The sequence below is a fragment of the Nansenia antarctica genome (genome assembly GCF_963989245.1).
Source record: "Nansenia antarctica genome assembly, chromosome: 2".
Classification (NCBI taxonomy): domain Eukaryota; kingdom Metazoa; phylum Chordata; class Actinopteri; order Argentiniformes; family Microstomatidae; genus Nansenia; species Nansenia antarctica.
The window spans coordinates 42639100-42659240 of record NC_137675.1 but is presented as its reverse complement, the minus strand read 5'-3'; the positions used below and the strand labels follow the sequence as shown (position 1 = coordinate 42659240).

At 45.4% G+C, this 20141-nt stretch overlaps 1 protein-coding gene across 1 annotated transcript; it reads right to left on the bottom strand.

The window, feature by feature from the left end:
* Positions 1-3021: 3021 nt before the first annotated feature.
* LOC308150165 (serine protease 27-like) lies at positions 3022-14553 on the bottom strand (the record flags this gene model as incomplete). The annotated part of the gene is made up of 4 exons (XM_080523024.1): positions 3022-3348; positions 3693-3838; positions 4382-4650; positions 14381-14553. Coding segments are annotated over 4 exons (915 nt in total), but the record flags the coding sequence as incomplete, so codon positions are not given.
* Positions 14554-20141: the final 5588 nt, after the last annotated feature.

The window sequence follows — 20141 nt, the reverse complement described above, 5'->3', positions numbered from 1 at the left end:
CCCTATCAGGAGCTCTCATTCAATGTCACTTCGACTATGCCGTAACATCATGGTACTATAGAACCACAAAGGCCCATAAAACAAGACTCCAGACAGCCCAAAATAAACTGGTTAGGCTTCTGCTAGGCCTCAACCCTAGGACACATCTAACCGCTACTCATTTTTTGAGCCTTGATTGGCTACGAGTAGTTGACAGAGTGCAGCAGCTTGCACTGGGCCTAGTCTTCAAGATACGCTACACCACAAAGACACCCAAGTACCTGTCAACATACTTCCAAAAAGTGAACAACGTCCACACTTACAACACCAGAGGAAGCTCCACGAACCACGTTCAACCGCGTTGCACCACAAACAAGGGTTTAAACTCGTTTGCAAACTATGCAGTAAAGATGTGGAACGCCCTTCCTATAATCTTAAAGGAGTGCAAAACACTGCCCACCTTCAAAACCACTCTCAAAAAACATTTACAGGAGGCTGCAATCCGTAACTGGACCCTCTAAAACAAAAATCAGATTAAAAGACCTGAACTACCCACTGTACATACTTTGTGTTTTGTCCCCCGCCCCCACCTGTGGTGTATGTCCCCACCTGTCCTACCCGCTGTACATACCTTATGTTTTGTTGTATTGTTCTTCCCATGATGGATGTACGTTTATCTTGTAGATAGTAATAGTTATTTGTCTGTATTATCATGTAGATAGTACTAGTTCTTTTCTTATGTCTGTCTTACATGTAACGATGAATTGAAAATCAAGGACCCCAATTGAAATAAGCCAGTGGCTTTCTTGGGTTTTTATCCTCTTAGTTTGACCTTGTATGTAATATGTACTTTCATGTACCTACTTCTGCAAACATTCTAATAAAGTTTTCAATCAATCAATCAATCAAACAACATTTCGAACAGGAAGAAACAAAATCCCGAAAGAATGTTCCGTCAAGTGTCTTTTTGGACACATTAGGTGCGACCTAATGTGACAAACATTGATTTGTGACAAATGTGACAAAGCATGAATTCATGTTTTACTTAAATTCCAAAGAACGTATTAATGAAAATAAAATAAAAATTACCCCATTCACTGTCTTCAAAGGTGGAGAATCGAGGTCTGATCAACCTCTGTCGGGTCGCCTGGATGAGGGTGTCTGTTGTGAGACCCGAAACACCCTGTGACTCCAGAATACAACACTGATGATGTGTTCAAGTGTGTGCATCAGAAGATGTATCAAAACTATCCTGATATGTACAGTAGGCTACCAGTCAAAGGTTTGGACACGCTTTCCCATTTGCATTTCCCAATTGAATGGGAAAGTGTGTCCAAACTTTTGACTGGTACTGTATACAGTCTATAACGATATACTCCCTGTACATTGATCTATAAGCAGCACATTTCTCTCACTTTATTCCCAGGTCGTTGATATGCGTTGTTTACATGACAGGTGTTGTTTATTTTGTCCATACATATTTTATTTATGAAGCTAAGTATAGTATCTAAACCCCTCAAAAAAAGTTCGGAAACACTTTTTTGTTGATTATTCCTCCCCTTTAATAATACCAATTGGTATTGTATTTTATATTGTTGGAAAGCCTGATTAGTCACCTTTACAATGAGGTACAACTTGTAAGGATCATGCATTCGTGGAATGAGCAACACAGCTAAACGTGTGGGTAGCAGGCCCAAAAAATTTGCCAAAATCCCCTGCAATATTCTTCTGTTGGTATTCACTCTCGTTTTGAGCTTCAAGTGCTGGCAGGTGTATGTCAGTCAAAGGTGTGTGACTGGCACCTGAATGGCACCTAATTGACAGGAATGATATTCTGGGTCCAGTGGCAATCCCATATCTCCAGAATCTGGGACCTAACTCCATCCTTCATGATGACAACGCTCGCCCCCACAGAGCCAGGATCATCACAGAGCACCTCCAGTATTTGGGAGTGGAGAGGGTGGAATGGCCTGCCGTGAGTCCAGACCTCAACCCAATTGAACACTTGTGGGATCAGCTTGGGCGTGCTGTACGTGCCAGAGAGACCAACGCAACCATGTTGGCTGACTTGCGGCAAATCCTAGTTGAGGAATGGAATGCCGTCCCACAGCAGTGTGTGACCAGGCTGGTGACCAGCATGAGGAGGAGGTGCCAAGCTGTTGTGACTGCGTATGGATCTTCCACACACTACTGAGGTCCCTGACAATGTCAAATTAATAAAGTGTAAAAATTGCCAATATGTGTTGTTTTTTCCTTAGTACTGTGGGAGAGTGCAATCATCCAATCCACCAAGCAACTCAAAACGAGAGTGAATACCAACAGAAGAATATAGGGGATTTTGGCAAAAAAATGTTGGGCCGCTACCCACACGTTTAGCTCTGTTGCTCATTCCACGAATGCATGATCCTTACAAGTTGTACCTCATTGTAAAGGTGACTAATCAGGCTTTCCAACGATATAAAATACAATACCAATTGGTATTATTAACGGGGAGGAATAATCAACAAAAAAAGCGTTTCCGAACTTCTTTTGAGGGGTTTAGATAGAATGGCACATAACAGTCAAGTCGTGTTGTGAGTATGAATTTAATTGCTTTGCCATACACTCCCCTGTATCCCAGTACATATGAAAATAAACACATTTATTCTAATCCCAAAATACTCCGTCACCATAATGCTTGATCAGACAAAAGTTATCTATTACACACTGACATTATTGCACCAGTACTATTGTCACTTATTGTCACTTTTCGTCACTATTTATTACTTATTATTGAATTGTTGTCTGTTGACGTCGGCTGTTGTTGAGTGTGGAGCAAGATCCCAAAACATTTCACTGTGTCAATTACAACTGTCAACTGTCAATTACAACTGTATATATGTATGAAAATAAAATTTTATTTTTTGGATTTGATGAAGTATATGTAAACATATATATGTTATTAGGGTCTAATATGTAGGGTCTATATGTTATATACGTATTACAGTGCCTTTCAGTTGCTATTGGTGTAAACAGATTTAGTATCTACATGTAGTGTCCCCCCTATGAGAAGAGACAGAGAGAGAGGAGAAGGGGGGAGAGAGAAAGGAGGAGGGTGAGAGAGAAGGAGAAGAGATGAGTGGTCCCACTGTCCAGTGCTGTCAGACCAGTACAGGTGACACTGAGGTCACTGTTGATCCCACTGGAAGTAAAGGTGATGAAGCCAGGCTGGTCACTGCTGATCTGGCTGTTGATCCAAGTCTGGTACTGGGACACTCTGGCATAGACACCAGGGAAGTTGGCTTGGGCACAGCCTCGACCAAAGCTCACAACACCAGCCTGGACCCACACCTGACCCTGTTTGCTCACTATCGGTCCCCCTGAGTCTCCCTGTAACGACACATGGAACATGTTATCCTAGATTCAACCGCAGGATCAATGAACAGGAGAGGTTCTCATGCTTTCAGTTTGTGATTCATTTCAATGTTTGATTTTGATCACTTCCTTTTCAGGAGGATGAACAACACAAAGTCACAATACAATCGTAGAAGACCTAGTTTCACCTGTCGTAAAGAGATGGTGAACACTTATTGTCTAGAATTCACTTAGAAACAATGTGGTAACTAAGTGAAAGTATCAATTATTACACTATATAAAACAACAACAAATAGGAGTGCTAATATGACAATGTAAAGTAAAGCAGGTGGACTTAGTGACCAGATGCATAGATTCACCTGACAGGAGTCCTTTCCTCCCTCCAGTAGACCAGCACAGAGCATGTTGTCTGTGATGCTGCCCACGCCGTAGAGGCAGTTACACTTCCTGTTCCCCACTACTGGCACATCCACTTCCTGTAGGGTCTGGGGAGAGGGCAGGGATACTGAGGAGAGACACAGTTATCCAATGAGAGATAGGTCAGCTTTTCTGACATGGTTGCTCGTAATGTTTTATAAAAGGATAAATACATGCAGTGTTTATTTGTGTATCTGAATTCTCAATCGGTCTCAAGCTCCTAGCCATCTCTGTAGATGTGAGAATATTGGATAGGTGTAATGACCATGACACATGGCTCCACCTAGCCTTCTGATAGGCTAGTTGGAATATTGACCATATGACCTCTATGCTGTAAATGTCCAATACAGTCAGATCTATAGGAGTAAGTAGTGGAGGCAGGTGGAGGCTGTCTTTAACTCACTCACGCACCACAAATTCCAGAACACTCACCACTCAAGCGTTTTATGTGGTATTAACCTAGCAACCATACTTTGATTGGCTACAAAATGAAGCATCATACAGTAATTTATGAATTTTTGGTGAATACATTTACCCATGGCACTCCAGAATGTTAACAATATGGGTGACTTTATTCACCCTCAGCACTAAATGAGTGAAGCATGAACAAATCAGTACCACCAGAGCTCACCTCCAGAATTGATATCGCCCCAACCTGTGACCCAGGTCACTGTGCCAGAGTAGTAGGTGCTGCCAGCTGCAGACAGGCACACGGGCCGGATGTAGTCTGTGAAGTCAACGGCCGAGGAGAGTTGCAGCAGAGCGATGTCGTTGTCGCTGGTGTCACTGTTGTAGCTGGGATGGCGGATGACCTGGGAAACTGTTCGGGACACCTCATTGGGGTTCAGGTTCCCCTGGGTCTGCCGACCCAGGTAGACGATGAAACCAGATGTGCTGGAGCTGAGAATGAAGGGAAAGGAGATTTAACCACATTCTGTTGTAGTAATGCTCTAACTCCAAACATCCCCAACTGTAGGCTCCCATTCATTACTTTGTTGTGCTGTGATCCACTTGTTCATGTTTTCCGACACTGTACAATTTAATAGTTTTTTCAGCAATGGTTTTCTGTTGTTGGGGTCCTCTTCAGGGTGGTCCCTCTGTGACCTGACTGTACTGTCAATCACTCTTCCTGGCACAAAGTACCAGTTATCGTTGTAGAACATTTTATAAGAATGGCAGTTTACATGCAAAGGTCTAATCTAATATTGATAATCTGACTCTAATCTAATCTAATCTAATCTTATCACCATGTGCTAATAAATGTTGAGTTTGTGCTGATTCAGTGCAGGAATGGTCAAATAGAATGAATCAAATTATGCTTTAATAATATTGTATACTTATACAACGCAAATACTAAAGTTTACCATACGAACAACAGCTATCTCTGCTGGTAAAGTCTCGGCAATATAGCTGCTGCTCCATCAGTGCAGACACTTACGCAGCTGTCCCACTGAAGTCCTCCCCTGTTGTTCTTTTTATGCAATGTCTTGCAAAAAAGAAGTGATTGTGTCTCCATCCACAAAGAGTGCATTGGCCAAGAGTTGAGCCAAGACTCAAGTTGCAAAGCAAACTGCCCACTGCCACGTATCTTCTCCAAAACAAAATGTTCGATGTCTGCAGACATGTCATCAATGCGTCTGGCAATCGTCTTAATGAATGAATGAAACAATGTAGGTTGTTTTTATCATCTTGGGGTATGGACATACAATCGTTAGGTTTTTCAGTCACATACACACCCTCCTGTCAATCACCTAGAAGAGGCCGCTTTGCGGACGGCGATACGCTTTTCTCTGACTGTTACCATTCTTAAGCCGATCTTTTTGGGCTCGTCAACTTCTAACATTACACTCTGTCATATCATATTTCTTGGCTCCTCGACAGTTGTTTGATGCCTCTGCTTCATTGACCACCATGGTCTTAAAATTGGCATCGTAACTCCTCCTCTGTTGTTTGTTAACTTGACCAACCACTTGAGCCACTTTTTTCGAGCTGGTCCGAGTGTGTCTCTGCGGTGTCTCTCCGCGGGTGTGTGTGTGTGAGTGTGTCTCCATCTCTCCAGGCACCCGTCACAGGGGTGTGTGTGAGAGGGCGAAACAGGGTGGCTCGCGTGGGGAACAGTCTTTTGGTGCCATACGTTGTTGTGAATTAATATTGACGTGTAAAAGTCTAGGGCGCGAATATAAGACGATGCAACTTTTTCAGACTTTTTTCCGGGGAAAAAAACCTGTCTTATATTCGGGTCAATACGGTAAGTGGAATTTGATAATTTCCCATGGCACATCTGATGATCTCTCACGGGCACAGTGGTTGAAAAACACTGCCTTACCCAGTTGGAAGTTAAGTGCTGAGATTGATTTATGCTGAGAACTGTTGTTTGTATTGGCCTTGTGCTCTTTATTATTGAAGAAGACTCCTCAATGTCTGTTTATAATATTTATTTAGACAAAGGAGTCTTCTTCATGTCAACACCGTATAACAGGCAAACACGTCCTAACGAGAGAGGAGAAACACCGTGAATCCTCGGACCACCTGGCATCCACAATGGCCGCCACAACTTCTCCTAACTCTAACCTCTTAACAGAGAGTACTAAACACATAACCCGATACTATCGCCCCCTAGCGGTCGGGAGTACACTCCACCCTGCATCCCCCCCAGACCGGGGAGCCACGAATCCACGTGGGTCCACGGGCTCAAATCCATTGGCCAGACTCAGCTTCATATCGCTTAGGTGGCCTCCTAGCACGGGCCGGCCGGGCGGGCCGCAGTGGCGACGGCGCAGGAAGAGGTGTAGCGGGAGCCACACCAGCGGGAACTAGGGGCGCGGGGAGAGACGACGCCCCGCCTGAAGGCCCTAGCAGAGAGGGGCCCAGAACAGCAACACGGGGCCCATCCGTCCCCAGCCGGGCGTCACCCTGGGGCACCACTGGACCAGAGGGGGTAGCTAGGGGCAGATAGTCCAGGGAGGGAGGAGGCAGGGGAGGCGGCGACGGCAGCCGCTGGGTACATGGGGCGACTGGCGTGTAGCCACGGAGGAACCGCCGGTTGCGCAACGTCAGGCGTCCTGAGCCATCAACTCTCACCCGATACTGATCGTGGCCAAGCGACTCCACCACCACCCCAGACCTGTCCCACTTATTGGGGCTCGGGCCCTGCTGATTCTGGATAAACACCCTCTCACCGAGTGCCAGAGGGCGAAGTGGTCTTGAATGAACCCCCAGAGACTCGGTGGTACGGGACATCCGCGTACGAAGGGCATCCTCCTTCACAGCCCATGCCTGACGCCAGAGAGGACGGATATGCGGGTTCGAAAACTTCTCCAGCCTGTTAACGAAGGAGAGCGAACCTCGAAGGGGGTGACCGAAAATGATCTGTGCTGGTGAGAGGTTGCAGTCTGGGTCGGGTGTATTACGCAACTGTATCATCGCGCGCAAGAAGCGATCCTGGTCGAGACTGCCCGCCGGGCCACTGTTGGACATCAGAAGCCGCTTCGCAGTCTTAACAGCGACCTCCGCTCTCCCGTTAGACTGTGGGAAACTGACGGAGGACACACGATGCCTGATCTGCCATAGGCGGAGGAAGTCCTGAGTGTGGCTTGCCATAAATTCCGGGCCGCCATCGCTTGAAAGCTCCTCAGGCACCCCAAAGGTCCGAAAGAATGAGCGGAGGTGGCGAACAAGGCCAGCTGCGCCTCCAGCATCAGTCCCGGCCGCAGCGCCCAGGACCTCCACCCAGCCTGAGAGCCGATCCCCGACGACCAGGTAGTGGCGGCCCCCGTAATCAAAGAAGTCAGCAAACACTGCCTCGAACGGGGTGGACGGTGGCGGAGATGACAGAGGGGACGTAGCTGCCTGTGATGGAGCATTGCGGTTGCAGTCCGCGCACCCGGTCCTGACAGTGCGGATATCCCCAGACATCCCAGGCCAGTAGACTATGGCCCGGGCGTGCTGCTCCATCGCCGAAACCCCCTGGTGGGCAGCATGAAGGTGTCGAAGGACTCTCTCGCGGAGGGATAGGGGAATCACGACGCGATCCTGATACAGCAAGACCCCGTCCTGCGCATAGATGGAGTCACAGACCGGCGACAAACTCACCACGGCAGGGTCATGCGCGTCCACTCCGTCCCTGTGCTCAATCATGTCCAGCAGGCGGCCGAGGCATGCGTCAGCCGCTGTCTCTTGCGCGAGGAGGGGCCAGGAGACGGCGCCGAGCTCCTGAGCATCGATGCAGATGGAAGCCATGAGTGCCAACTCGACAGTGTCAGGCACGCCTGGCGGTTCCAGGGAGAGGCCGCTAGCCGAGCCCGAGGGGGAAGGGTGCCTTGAGGCAGCGTCAGCGGCATGGTTGCTCACGCCAGGGAGGTAAACAATCTCGAAACGCCATGGGAGGGTACGCTGTTTGAGCCTGAACAAGCGTGAGTTTGTGATCTCGTCGAGTGTGGGTCCCCGAAGATCTTCACCAGGGGCTTGTGGTCGGTGACCACGACGAGATCGTCGCATCCCTGCGTGAAGTATCGTGCCTGCTCCAGACCCCAGGCCACGGCCAGGGCCTCCCCTTCGATAGCCGCATAACGCTGCTCCGCGGAGGACAGGAAGCGAGACCCAGCGAGTGTGATTCTCCAACCTCCCGGGCAGCAATCCGGCACGCCCGAGGCACAGCTGCAATGCTGTTGGAGAAGGAAGTAGCCAATGCCTCGCCAGGACCAGTCGGGGCGGAGGCAGGTGCGCTTCTGCATGTCAAAGATCTCTACACCTTCGCGAATGGCCCCAATTATGGCATGCTTAGACGCCTAGAAGGCCTCCTCCAGCTCGGTTGACCATGCGAACTTGCAGCGTGGGCTGAGGAAGGGCTTGAAAGGAGCCATAGTATCGCGCAACTGGGCGTAGTTAGTCACTTGATTGACAAGGCCGAACCAGCTTCTGATATCTGTCGTGGAGACCGGGCTGGGGAAGTCCCGGATGGCGTCCAGGTATTTGGGAAGTGGCTCGATGGTAGCGTCCGACACCCTGAAGCCAGCGAAGTCCACGCTCCTCTGCGCAAACTGAAACTTGCCCGGGTTCAACACGACGCCTGACCGCCCGACACGTGTCAGGAAATCGATGGTCCTCCACCAGTGCTGCTCCAAGTCGGTGTCGTAGTGGACCGTGTCATCCACACACCGTTCCTTGCGTTCAAAGTCTGAGAGGATGGCGTCAAAACGGCGGTTGTAGCCATCACCCGACGAGAGGAAACCCTGTGGTGCCCTGGTGTAACGCCACCGGCCAAAGGGAGTGATGAAAGTTGTCAGATGACGGTCAGACTCGCGCAGTGGCACACTGTGATAACCATTCCAAGCGTCCGTGACTGTCTTCCAGGTGCCCTTCGGGACACGACGTGCGAGGTGGAATGGGGACTCAGTGGCGAACGTCTCACGCTGGCAGAACTTATTGAGAGGGGAAAGGTCCACGGTCCTGCGGGGGGACCCGTCGTGCTTCCGGGTAACCACCATCCGGTGGCACCATGTAACCGGTTCGCCGTACGGCACACGCTCGATGACACCAAGGGCCTCGTCCCGGAGAAGGTCGTCGTGGACCTTCTGCTGCCAGTGGAGAGGCACACCGGCTGCGGTGTGGCACGCTTTCGGCGCGGCAGCAGGGTCCACATGCATCTCGACGGGCGGCCCCTCCATGCAAGGCAATGCCCGATGGGGGCACGTGTTAAATGTAGATGAGGCATACCTCTCAATCAACCACCCCTTCATCCGGCTATTGTTCTCAGGCTCGCAAGAGAATGGCAGCGCCGCGGGGCGTGACGGAGGGACTGCACGCTGTGGACACGAGCACCTGGCGTCATGGGGGTCGCTCGGGCCGTTGCAGCCGCCGTTGGCGGACTTCAATGCATTAACAGACAAGGGCCGATCCGGCGAGGAAGGGGGGGCAGGATCGTGCGTGTCCCTGGGTCGCCCCGCACCACCTGTTGGGAAGTCCTTAGGCAGGAGGCTGAGGTTGAGCAGCGACTCATAGGAGAGGTACATTCCCCGGACCGAGCTGCTCACATACACCATTGAGCGGCAGGACGACACCTCGCCGCCGTTGGAGACCGCCGAGATTGTAGCAAAGAATGCGCCATCAATGGCTATGGGGGAGCGATTTGCAGCCGAGAGGCTGAGGCTAACAGGGCGCAGGTCGTCACGCGAGAATCCGCAGGACAGGTACTCCTCTAACGACCAAATGTCCGACTGCGCACCTGTGTCTGCGATGGCGGACACCTCCACCATGTTCCCCGAGGGCCGACAGCTGGCGCCGCCCCCCTGACCCACCGGATTGTCAATCGAGACGGAGATCAGTGCCCGGGGGTGTTCCCTCAGCCTGGCCCGCCTCCATTCGCCCTTGGAGAAGATATGGTGCTCGAGTCTGAGTGGTGCCGTTGTGCGGCGCCGACGATGGTTCCCGTAGTGTCGATCTGGGCGCGCCTCAGACTGAATGACCGAGAGCTGGGAGATTGGCTCCGACTCCAGGGCGGCCTGCTGACCGTTAGACGGCGTCCGCAACCACACCTCGGATCCCATGGTAGCCTGCTGACCGTCAAATGGTGGCAGCCGCCGCTTGCGTCGACGGGCCTTGAAGCAGTCGACACAGAGCTGGTGAGGCCTGATGTTCCATCCGCGAGACCCCTCTGTAAAGACATGGAACGTATTCTGACACCCTGGGCACACGGCTCGTTTTGCCACATCAGCTGGACTCGGGGCCAAGGAGGGGCTCCGCTGTGGGCTTGGCTGTGGGTCCTTCCTCAAGCGCTGGAATGAGGAGACAGCCGACAGGGCGGATGATGGAAGGGCGTTACGAGCCATCTCCTTGCCCTCGACGAGCGCGACCACATCATTAACGGGCTTCAGAAGAATGTCAGGCGTCCCTAACGCCTCGCGGCGTATGTCCGGGTCGTAGATCCCATTAACAAGGACATCGCGGATGATGTGATCAGTGTAGCTCACACTCTTGCCACACTCGCAGACAGCCACGTAAGAGCACGTCTCCGCCTTCCCACGCACTCTGGCAGTAAAGGCGCGGAATGTCTCATCGCGTTCCTGGCGCAGCTGAAGCAGCTCTGTGCGCAGGACGCATGTGGCGACCGGGACAACGGCCAGCAAGCGCATAGCAGCAAGTAGTTCCTCTAGAGTCCCAGAGGTGACGTCCGGGTCCGCTTTCAACAGGCTGTCTCCAAGTTCGATCCCCGCGCACTGAAACAGCTGGAACGGGGCCTGGGCCGCTCCAATGCCCGCCCCCGCCCGGAAGACCTCCCACCGCCGGACGAACACGTTCCACTCCTCCGTTGAGATGCCGGTGTCAACCCTAGGCCGCTCCATCCTCGGGCCTCGGGGAGCTGGGGTCTGAACCGCCGCACCTCGATGGAAATGTCCATGGTTTGTCAGCAAGACGATGGCGAGTGCTTCGGACACGTCTCTGGTCTCGAAGTCGCAGCCGGGGAAGGGGCATTCTACCTTCATGGTGTTGACATGATTTGACATGATTTGATTTTCTCACATGAAAATCTGAATCATGACCCGGAGCAAGTGGATGAGATTTATGCAACATTGTTGCATTAATGATTTCTCTGACTTGCGTTCTCACAGCCCTTTATGTAAATGAAGTAACATACGTCATCGAAGCAATCAAAGCACGCAATCGAAGCAACAGACGTAGTAGTTGTTTGGTCAGAAACATTTAGAGGGAATTCAACAGAGACACGAATGATGGACCCACAACAACGTATGGCGTTAACCCTACTGGCGCTTCTTTTTGGTTTTTGGTGCCAGATAATGGCAAATCAAGATCAATACGAGCATGAGCGGGAAATAGATCTTCACCACCTGCAAATTACTCGGCTTGCTAGGCAGATCTGCCCGTTCGTCCCGCTCTTATCCAGATCAACACACATGCGCTGTTGTTTTCCTATGGACAGCCTCGAGCAGCGTTCTCACGAAAAGCGAAGTGTTGCATGCATCGTTTCTAATCGGAGCAAAACCACCCTTTTCGGGCGGAGCATGTGTCGGTTGTTTGCTCTGGGAGTGACTTCGAATGCACGTTCTCACAGCTCCAAACGACGCAGAGCAAAGCTAATTTTATCCAAAACTCTGATTCCAAGTGAAGCAAATGTTCTAGTCAGAACACACCCTGAGTGTTTCGGTTGTTCTGTGATCCTGAATATTCCTCTAGTAAAAGAGTGACTTTATTTTTGATTCAACAACTTGCCTACGTCTCCTTTGTTTTGCTCTGCATCTGGGTCCAATGAACTATAGTAACTCATAACAGATAGAAAAATATGACATTCTAATAGAGAGAGAGAGGCTACAAGATCAACTGGGGTAAATCAGTGCTATAACCACTTAACAATACAACACAGGAGCTGTCTCTCCCACTAAAGATTCCAGTGATCCAATATGTAAGATACCTGGGAATCTACCCCACCCTGAATAGTGTAGAATTTCAAGAAATGTATTCAGTAAGATTACTGGACTACTTATTCTATGTCAAAAATATATTTATATATTTTCCACCTTTGGGTGGCTGGCAGTAATACTAATAATCATCAAATTAATTTGGAAAAGAAAAAGCCTCAAAGCAAAAGTTCCATTCTGAGAAATAAAACATTACATGGTAAAGTTGCTTTAATGTAAAAACATTTTTTAAAGCAAACTTCCTCTCGAGAAGATAACACCATTGAAATAGCTGAATTTGATGTGTGTTTTGGACATGTTTTTAGGACCATCTGAATTTAAATGCTATATATGCCATCCATGATCCATACCATTGAACATATCCCATCTACAGTATCACTCTTGAAACATCACTAGTTGTATCATTACGTTTCACCTTCCTGACTGTGAACTGGAACTACTTGAGAGGCTTTCTTGGCCCAACTTGAAAACCTGCTCCAACCACAATCAGCATTCTTTTAGAAACTACAGTAAAAACATGTGTGTCAAATCGTTGAAGAATTGGTAATGGATAATACCAATCAGGTTATATTATTTGTTACAGTTGGAGTCACCATTTCCTTGGCAGCTCCTTGGTACCTCCCTCTGGCGGCCCCTGGTGGTCCTGGGACATTATTACTCCCTCTGTTCCTCTCCTCATTATGGACTTGATGCATGTCACCTGTGTGTGTTTGGCACCTGTCTATTTATGTCTTCACTTCCCAGCACTCCCTACTGGGTGATCTCTTTGGCTGTGTTCGAAATGGTATACTAGCATACTGCATACTAGCATACTCAATGAGTATATACTGCATACTGCCTACTAGATTCATAATAAGTATAATACCAGCCGACCGTTTGAATGAATGAATGGTCTTTATTGTCATTGCTACAGTACAGGTACCAAACAACGAAATTTAGGAGGGGTGGCTCCCCTGGTGTTAGGAAAGAAGAAAAAAAAACTTTAAAAAAAAAACACACAAGAAGGGAAGGAGCTGGTTTACATAAATAAAGGCTATGTACACTATCCACTATACTATACTGTACAGATAGACGACTAGGGTTGTCATATTGCACATAGTGTTATTGCACATATCAACACACATGCATACTGCATACTGCATCCCAGAATGCATTTGGCACCGGCCGGGAGCGGGGATTTTAAATCCTCCATTTTAAACCTCCATTGGCTAAAAGCTGTAATTTTGGCTCTACAAGTGTTAACGTGTCATTTTATGAAATTTGAATATGTTTTCAGGCAAGAAAGTAACCATATATTCCCAAAATGTGTCCAGTTTATCAAAATAACCCATTTATATATCTGATCTGACGTTTTTTTCCCACTTCTGTTCGCTAGCTACATTACGTTGCTTAGATTGGATTTCATGGATTTCAAGTGGCATCTTTGTAATCACGATGTAGTCATGTCTAAGAATGCATTTCACCATGTAAATTCCCAATATAGTGAAAATACAACCGCTCATCCGTGATCAGACTTAGCTGGGGTGCTGCAGCTGAAGAGTATCAAATAGAGTGCAAAAAAGCAGCATCTGTGCAAAAAAATATGTTTATTGCGAGCTTTCGGTCTCCAGGCTATTGGACAATGTAAACAACAGCTGTATGACGCAGTTTGACGAGACTGAAGAGACACGCAATGCATTTTGGGGATTTAGTACCTCAGTAGTGTTCAGTCATGGCATACTCAAAGATTCTGCAAAATCTAGTATACATACTAGATTTCTCGCATACTCAAATTTCGTATACTGTACAGTGTGAACGCACTCGCATACTCAAAACTACATCATATCTAGTATGAGTAGTATGCCATTTCGAACACAGCCGTTGTCAGTTCTTTGTAAGTGTGTGTTCCTGGTTTGTTATTTTGTCTGCCTTGCACAGGGAGTTGTGAGCTGCTCTAGACGGTGGTTCTGTGTAGAACCTGGTGTCAGTCCGGTCTACAGTATACACACCGGTTTTGAGCAGCTTTCTCCCTGTGGGGCTTCTGTTTTGCTTAGCACAGGCGGTCAAAGGCGGTTTCTTCCTGTGGCTTTCATGTCAGGTTTCTGTCTGTTAAGAGTCCTTAGTTGTGCCAACCGCTGCCTGCTGTGATTCCTTCATCCTGCACCCACCTCATCATTACAATTTTTGGCATACGAGTATGGCATCCTTTGACCACTCACCTGCTGAAGCAATGAGCGGCAGTGAGCACCCACTGTTTGTTGATGAGGGAGCCTCCACAGAAATGAGCGTTATTAGAGTTATGGAGACTAGCCTGCCAGGGCCAGCTCCCCTCAGGGGCATCTTGACCCCCCACGATCTTGGTGTTGAGAGACGCAGTACCACACACTGAGGATAGAGAATGGACAGGTTAGAAAGATACTTCACAATAGAAAGCACAAACCCTCACCGTGTCAAAAAGAGCCAGAAGGCTATTATTTAAAGAGATGCTAGAGAATGATTTATATAATAAGCTTACAGTGTGGAAAAACTGTGCTGATTAACGAGGGACTCACAACAGAAAACAGTGATTCACATTAAAGATTAGATTTGTAAAAACTATATATTGACCCTCTGGACCCAAAACAAGACATACTAGACTAAACAAAAACCATATAATCTCTTTAAAGCTGATTAAGTGAATTGGGTGGGATAAATGGGTGTGGAGTGATTGAACGTTTTAACTTACCACCTAACTGTGAGTGGCCATCTGGAGGAGGGAAAGTTGGTTGACATCATTAAAGGTGTTTTCAATTAACAGTTTGCTAATGCTTATATAGTCTAATTACATTGTTATATAGTAGATTTTGATTGTTATATCGTAGTATTACATTGTTATATAGTAGTATTACACTGGCTACAGTATGTAGTTCTCACAGAGAGGTCAATCAGTCACCTCTCTCAACTAAGAGAATGGAAGAACCACCTGGGAGGATAGAGAACTACTGTACATAACAACCACCTGAGAGGGCTACCAGTGGCGGCTGGTGATAAGCATTTTGGGTGGGGCACAGGTTATGGGGGCATGCTCCACGGGGAAGAATATCAACTTTAAAATCTGGATTTACAGTCGATTTTAGCATGAGAATATATATATAACTTAATTATTTTTATATATAACTTATTAAAGGGCAAACTGCAAACACAACAAAAATATAATGCACAACAACTGACAAATCAACTGGAATAGTCTTTGTTAGCAGAGTAGACCTAATGTTAACAGAATGGACTTATACCCTTTGTCTATCTGTGCAGCGGTAAGGTGAATAATTCTAGCAGTACTGTCCAGACAGTTGTCTTGTTTAGCCATTCAACTAGGCATTATTTATTCAATGGAGAAAGACATGGAACACAATGCAATTGTGATAATAAATGTGTTCTTTGTTACTTCTTTAATTAAATTAAAGTGTACCTTTCTCTGTCATACTGAACTGTTTGTTATCATCCTGAACTATCTCTGTTGCTCACCTCACCTCAGTTCTGTCTCTATTGCTCTCCTCTCCTGTTGTCTGTCTCTCTGTTGCTCTCCTCTCCTGTTGTCTGTCCGAATATCGGTTGTTAAGTCGCGACGTGTTTCCGGGTCCAAAGTTGGCTGAGGCGCTGTCTTCGAAATGCCGCAATAATAATAATAATTAATTATATTTATATAGCGCTTTTCCGAGGCTCAAATACCCTGACAATATGGGGAAAACGGGAAAGTGCTGTGTCCCTTGTTGTATGAATAGATCCGAGTCTAAAAAACGATTAAACTGTCATTCTACCGCTGTAGTACACTGGTATTCTGGTGCGGAAAATTTCTGGTTTGGACCCGGAAATTGCAAAACGTCACGTTTGACGTCAGACTTAACAACCGGATATTCAGGGCTCTCAAGTCTCACGCATTTTCTTCTTTTTACTACCCCTAGTGGTAGTGGCCCTAGGCTGCAGCCTAGGTAAGCCTATAATCTGCGCAGGCTCGGGGCGCATTTTTTGCACCCCGACCGAGAAATAGGAGACAGCCAATTGGAGCGCTGCTACAGCTCACGTGTAAGCCAAAAGTATTTGGACTGCCATAGACTGCCATTCGGCCGGCGTCCCATACTCCTCCCCTATGTATTTTCACAGTGAATTTCACACACACACAGATAAAATGTTTATTGTATTGGAGGATTTTTAATGAATGCTGATAGGCGCCGACAGAATATCAGCCGCATTTTATGAATAAACAATGTTTATTTAAAAAAATATTTTACAAGTAGCAACTAGGAAGTGGGGCTGCGTTGGAAGGTGGGGGCGGCGCCCTAGCGCCCTCTATTGGCCAGCCGCCACTGAGGGCTACTGTACATAAAGAAATGCAGTAACCCACATTGTGAATGTGGTTATGATGGAGACAGGGGACTTTAAAGCTACAGTAAACCCCAAAGCCTATTTTTGCTGTGCCTAGTTAGGACTACAACTTTAGCTGGTCAAAACACAACAAAAGTACTTCACCACATTATAAATGTAATGTTAAGTCCAGTTCTCGCAAATGCTTAAATGGAAGGTTCAGCCTGTTTTCATGTTCAGGTGAAATATCATCTTACCCTGAGTTGTCCTCATAGGTCAGAGGTGAAAGATTATTTGGTTCTCTGTTATCTGCTTTGCTATTGCAGCACAGGCTAACAGTGCCATCTCCTATAGACAGGATTCCGATGATAACTAGTTTAGCATTGTTGAAATGACATGCCAAAATCGTCTCAGAGAAACTTCAAGCAATGTTTAGTAGCGGCTTTGTACAGTGGCTTTGGAAAACATCCAGATCCCTTCACTTTTTCCACATGTTGTTGTGTTATAGACTCAATTAAAGAGATTGTGTTATAGACTCAATTAAAGAGATTGTGTTATAGACTCAATTAAGGAGATTGTTTGCCATCAATCGACACACAATACCCCACAATGACTAGGCGAAAACACAGTTTTAGACCCGTTGCTATGACACTCTTAAAATTAGCTTAATGCAGAATGTCGTCAACAAGTCATTCAATAAATTGAATTGAGTCCATCTTCATGCAAGGATAATAGTTACGGTGCTTTTGTAATTCATATGTTTGTTTTCATAGGGTCTCTGATTTGCATAGGAATCAATTACATACTGTTTTAATCAGGTTGTCATTACAAACTGAGCAAATGGAGAGGAACAAAACTGTTTAGGAATGCGACCCTGAAGCCTGGGGAGACTTACAAACATCTACAAAGTTGAATGGTGGAGAGGAAAAAGCACAGTCGATGGGAAAACATAATCTCAGTCACTTCATAAAATTGGTCCATGACCAAGTGGCCAAAAAGAATCCCTTCATGAAAAATCTCACATCCATAATTGTGATGCAACAATGAATTTAAGTGATACAGAAAAGAAAGTGGCTGGAATTGTGTTTATTTGGTTTTACTCCAGAACATTAAATATAGTGCAAATCACATGCAAAGCAGTCTCTGCACCATCCCTTGTGTTTAAGAGTCGAATAGCAAAGGGTCTGAATCCTTATGTAAATGACGCATTTCTGTATTTAAATCTTAATACATTGCTAACATTTCAAAAAACTTGTTTCCACTTTGTCATTATGGGGTATTCTGTGTGAATTAATGGCAAAAAATACATTTAATATATTTCAAATTGAGTCAAAATGTGGAAAGAGTGAAGGGGTCTGAATACTTTCCACTAGACAAAACAATATACATGCTTTCATTGTAATGGCAAACAATATAAATTAGTTTAGCAACTTTTTTGCAATGTTGTTATTATATTATTATAATCATATATAATATAGCCATTTCTTGTATGCTTTCTTCTGACTCTATTTTGTTTCTCATAACCATTTCTCAATTGATTTGTAAGTGAAAACTTGAAAATCAACAACCCAAGAGACTAACCAAACCCTACAAAAGGCTGGTGACAATGACCTCACCCCCCCAGAGAATGACTGCACCCTATCTGGAGAATGACCCCACTCAACATCACACCCCTTCCACAACCATAGCTGACAACCATAGTTTGCAGACAACCAGACATAGTTAGTTGACAACCATTGTTAGTTGACAACCCATAGTTGACAGCTCCTGTAATTCCATTGTTCAACTCTGGTGGCCCACCATTGTGTCACTGATCCAAGTCATTCTAAGTTCTACGGGCATTTTTGCAATGCAGAAACAAACTGACATTTCCAGAATTTCATGTTTGAACCCTCCTAGAAATGATCCTGTCTCATTGTCATCTAAAGTGACATGGGTGAAATGTTCCAGTGTGACAAGAGTGAAATGTGGGCTGGGTAATGCAGGTAAACATAGAAATAACAAAGGCTCACAGAACTCAAGTGTACTTTGAAACCATACAATTATGTATTACATAATGGAACAAGGAGTGTTTTTTCCAGCTCTTCCCCCCACCCTTTAAAAGACTATACTGTATAAGACTATATATATATATATATATATATATATATATATATATATATATATATATATATATATATATATATATATATATACATAGAACTAACTATTTAGTTTAACATTTAAATCATACACACGAACTATTTAGAGACAAATATATGTGTGTGTGTGTGTGTGTGTGTGTGTGTGTGTGTGTGTGTGTGTGTGTGTGTGTGTGTGTGTGTCTTGATTTGTCTCTAAATAGTTAGTTTGTATGATTGAAATGTTAAACTAAATAGCTAATGTGTATGATTGAAATGTTAAACTAAATAGGTAATGTGTATGATTGAAATGTTAAACTAAATAGGTAATGTGTATGATTGAAATGTTAAACTAAATAGTTAGTGTGTATGATTGAAATGTTAAACTAAACAGCTAATTTGGCTGAAAATTAGTAAAAATGTGTTCTGTTAATAATTGGAAAAAAACTGTTGAAGAGATAAAAGAAATGGAAAGAATTACTTATAAAGTGGGAAACCGTGAAGAGCAATTCACTATGAACTGGAGTAAATGGACCGAATGAATGAGTAGGAAGAACCCCCCCCCCCCTCACCGATCCCACCCCCCTCCTTTTATCTCTTACTTTTCTATCTCTATCCTTATAATTTCTCTCTTCTTTTTTCTCTAATCTTTATTCTTTATCTTTTTATTTTTTGTTCTCTTTAAAAAAAATAAAAAAAAATAAAAAATGATGCAGGATGAACTTAGACAAGTGAAGAAAACTTGTAAAGTGTATGAAATGAATTTGAAATGTAATGTACAACCCTGCAATAAAGTATAAAAAAAAATATATATATAGTAAAAATGTGACTGTCACATGAACTGCGCTTTATCAGAGCAATTGAAGAATTTAGCTACAAAACTATATATCCACCAATTGACTTGATGATTGCTGTCATGACATAAAAACACTTTATCATCCATTTGAAAGGACAGTAGCTATATTAACTTAAGCAATGGTGGTTATTCTCTTACATATTCATCATATTCTTGCAGTTGTAATAAATCTTGTAATTAAAATGTTTGAAAATGGACATACACTTTAGCGTCTTGGAATAAGACTCTAAAGTTATTTATAAACACTTAGACAGTAAAGACTGTTGTCCCCAGTAGTCATATCAAACATATTATGAACTTACAGTAATTTCAGTAAACTCATCTTTTCTAAACATGTCAATATTAGTCCTTAATGTTTGTGGTGAGCCTAGTAGTGTTCTTTGATTTATTTTCCCTTATCAATGTGGGAACTAGCCCAATTTCTGAGACTTTATTTTCATTCCATTATCTAGCAACAAAAATATTTATCGACGTATACATTTGGTGAGGCTTTTGTTAAAGTGTGTAGAAAATGTCACGCTTACCCTTGACCATTAAGGCCAGCATTACCACTGTCCTCAACACCTGTCTGCACCACCAGTCCATCTTGTCTCGAGCTGTACAGTTGGCCTGTCTGCTGTGCAGCTTTAACCTCAACAATTTGTTCATAGTTTTTATACTCAA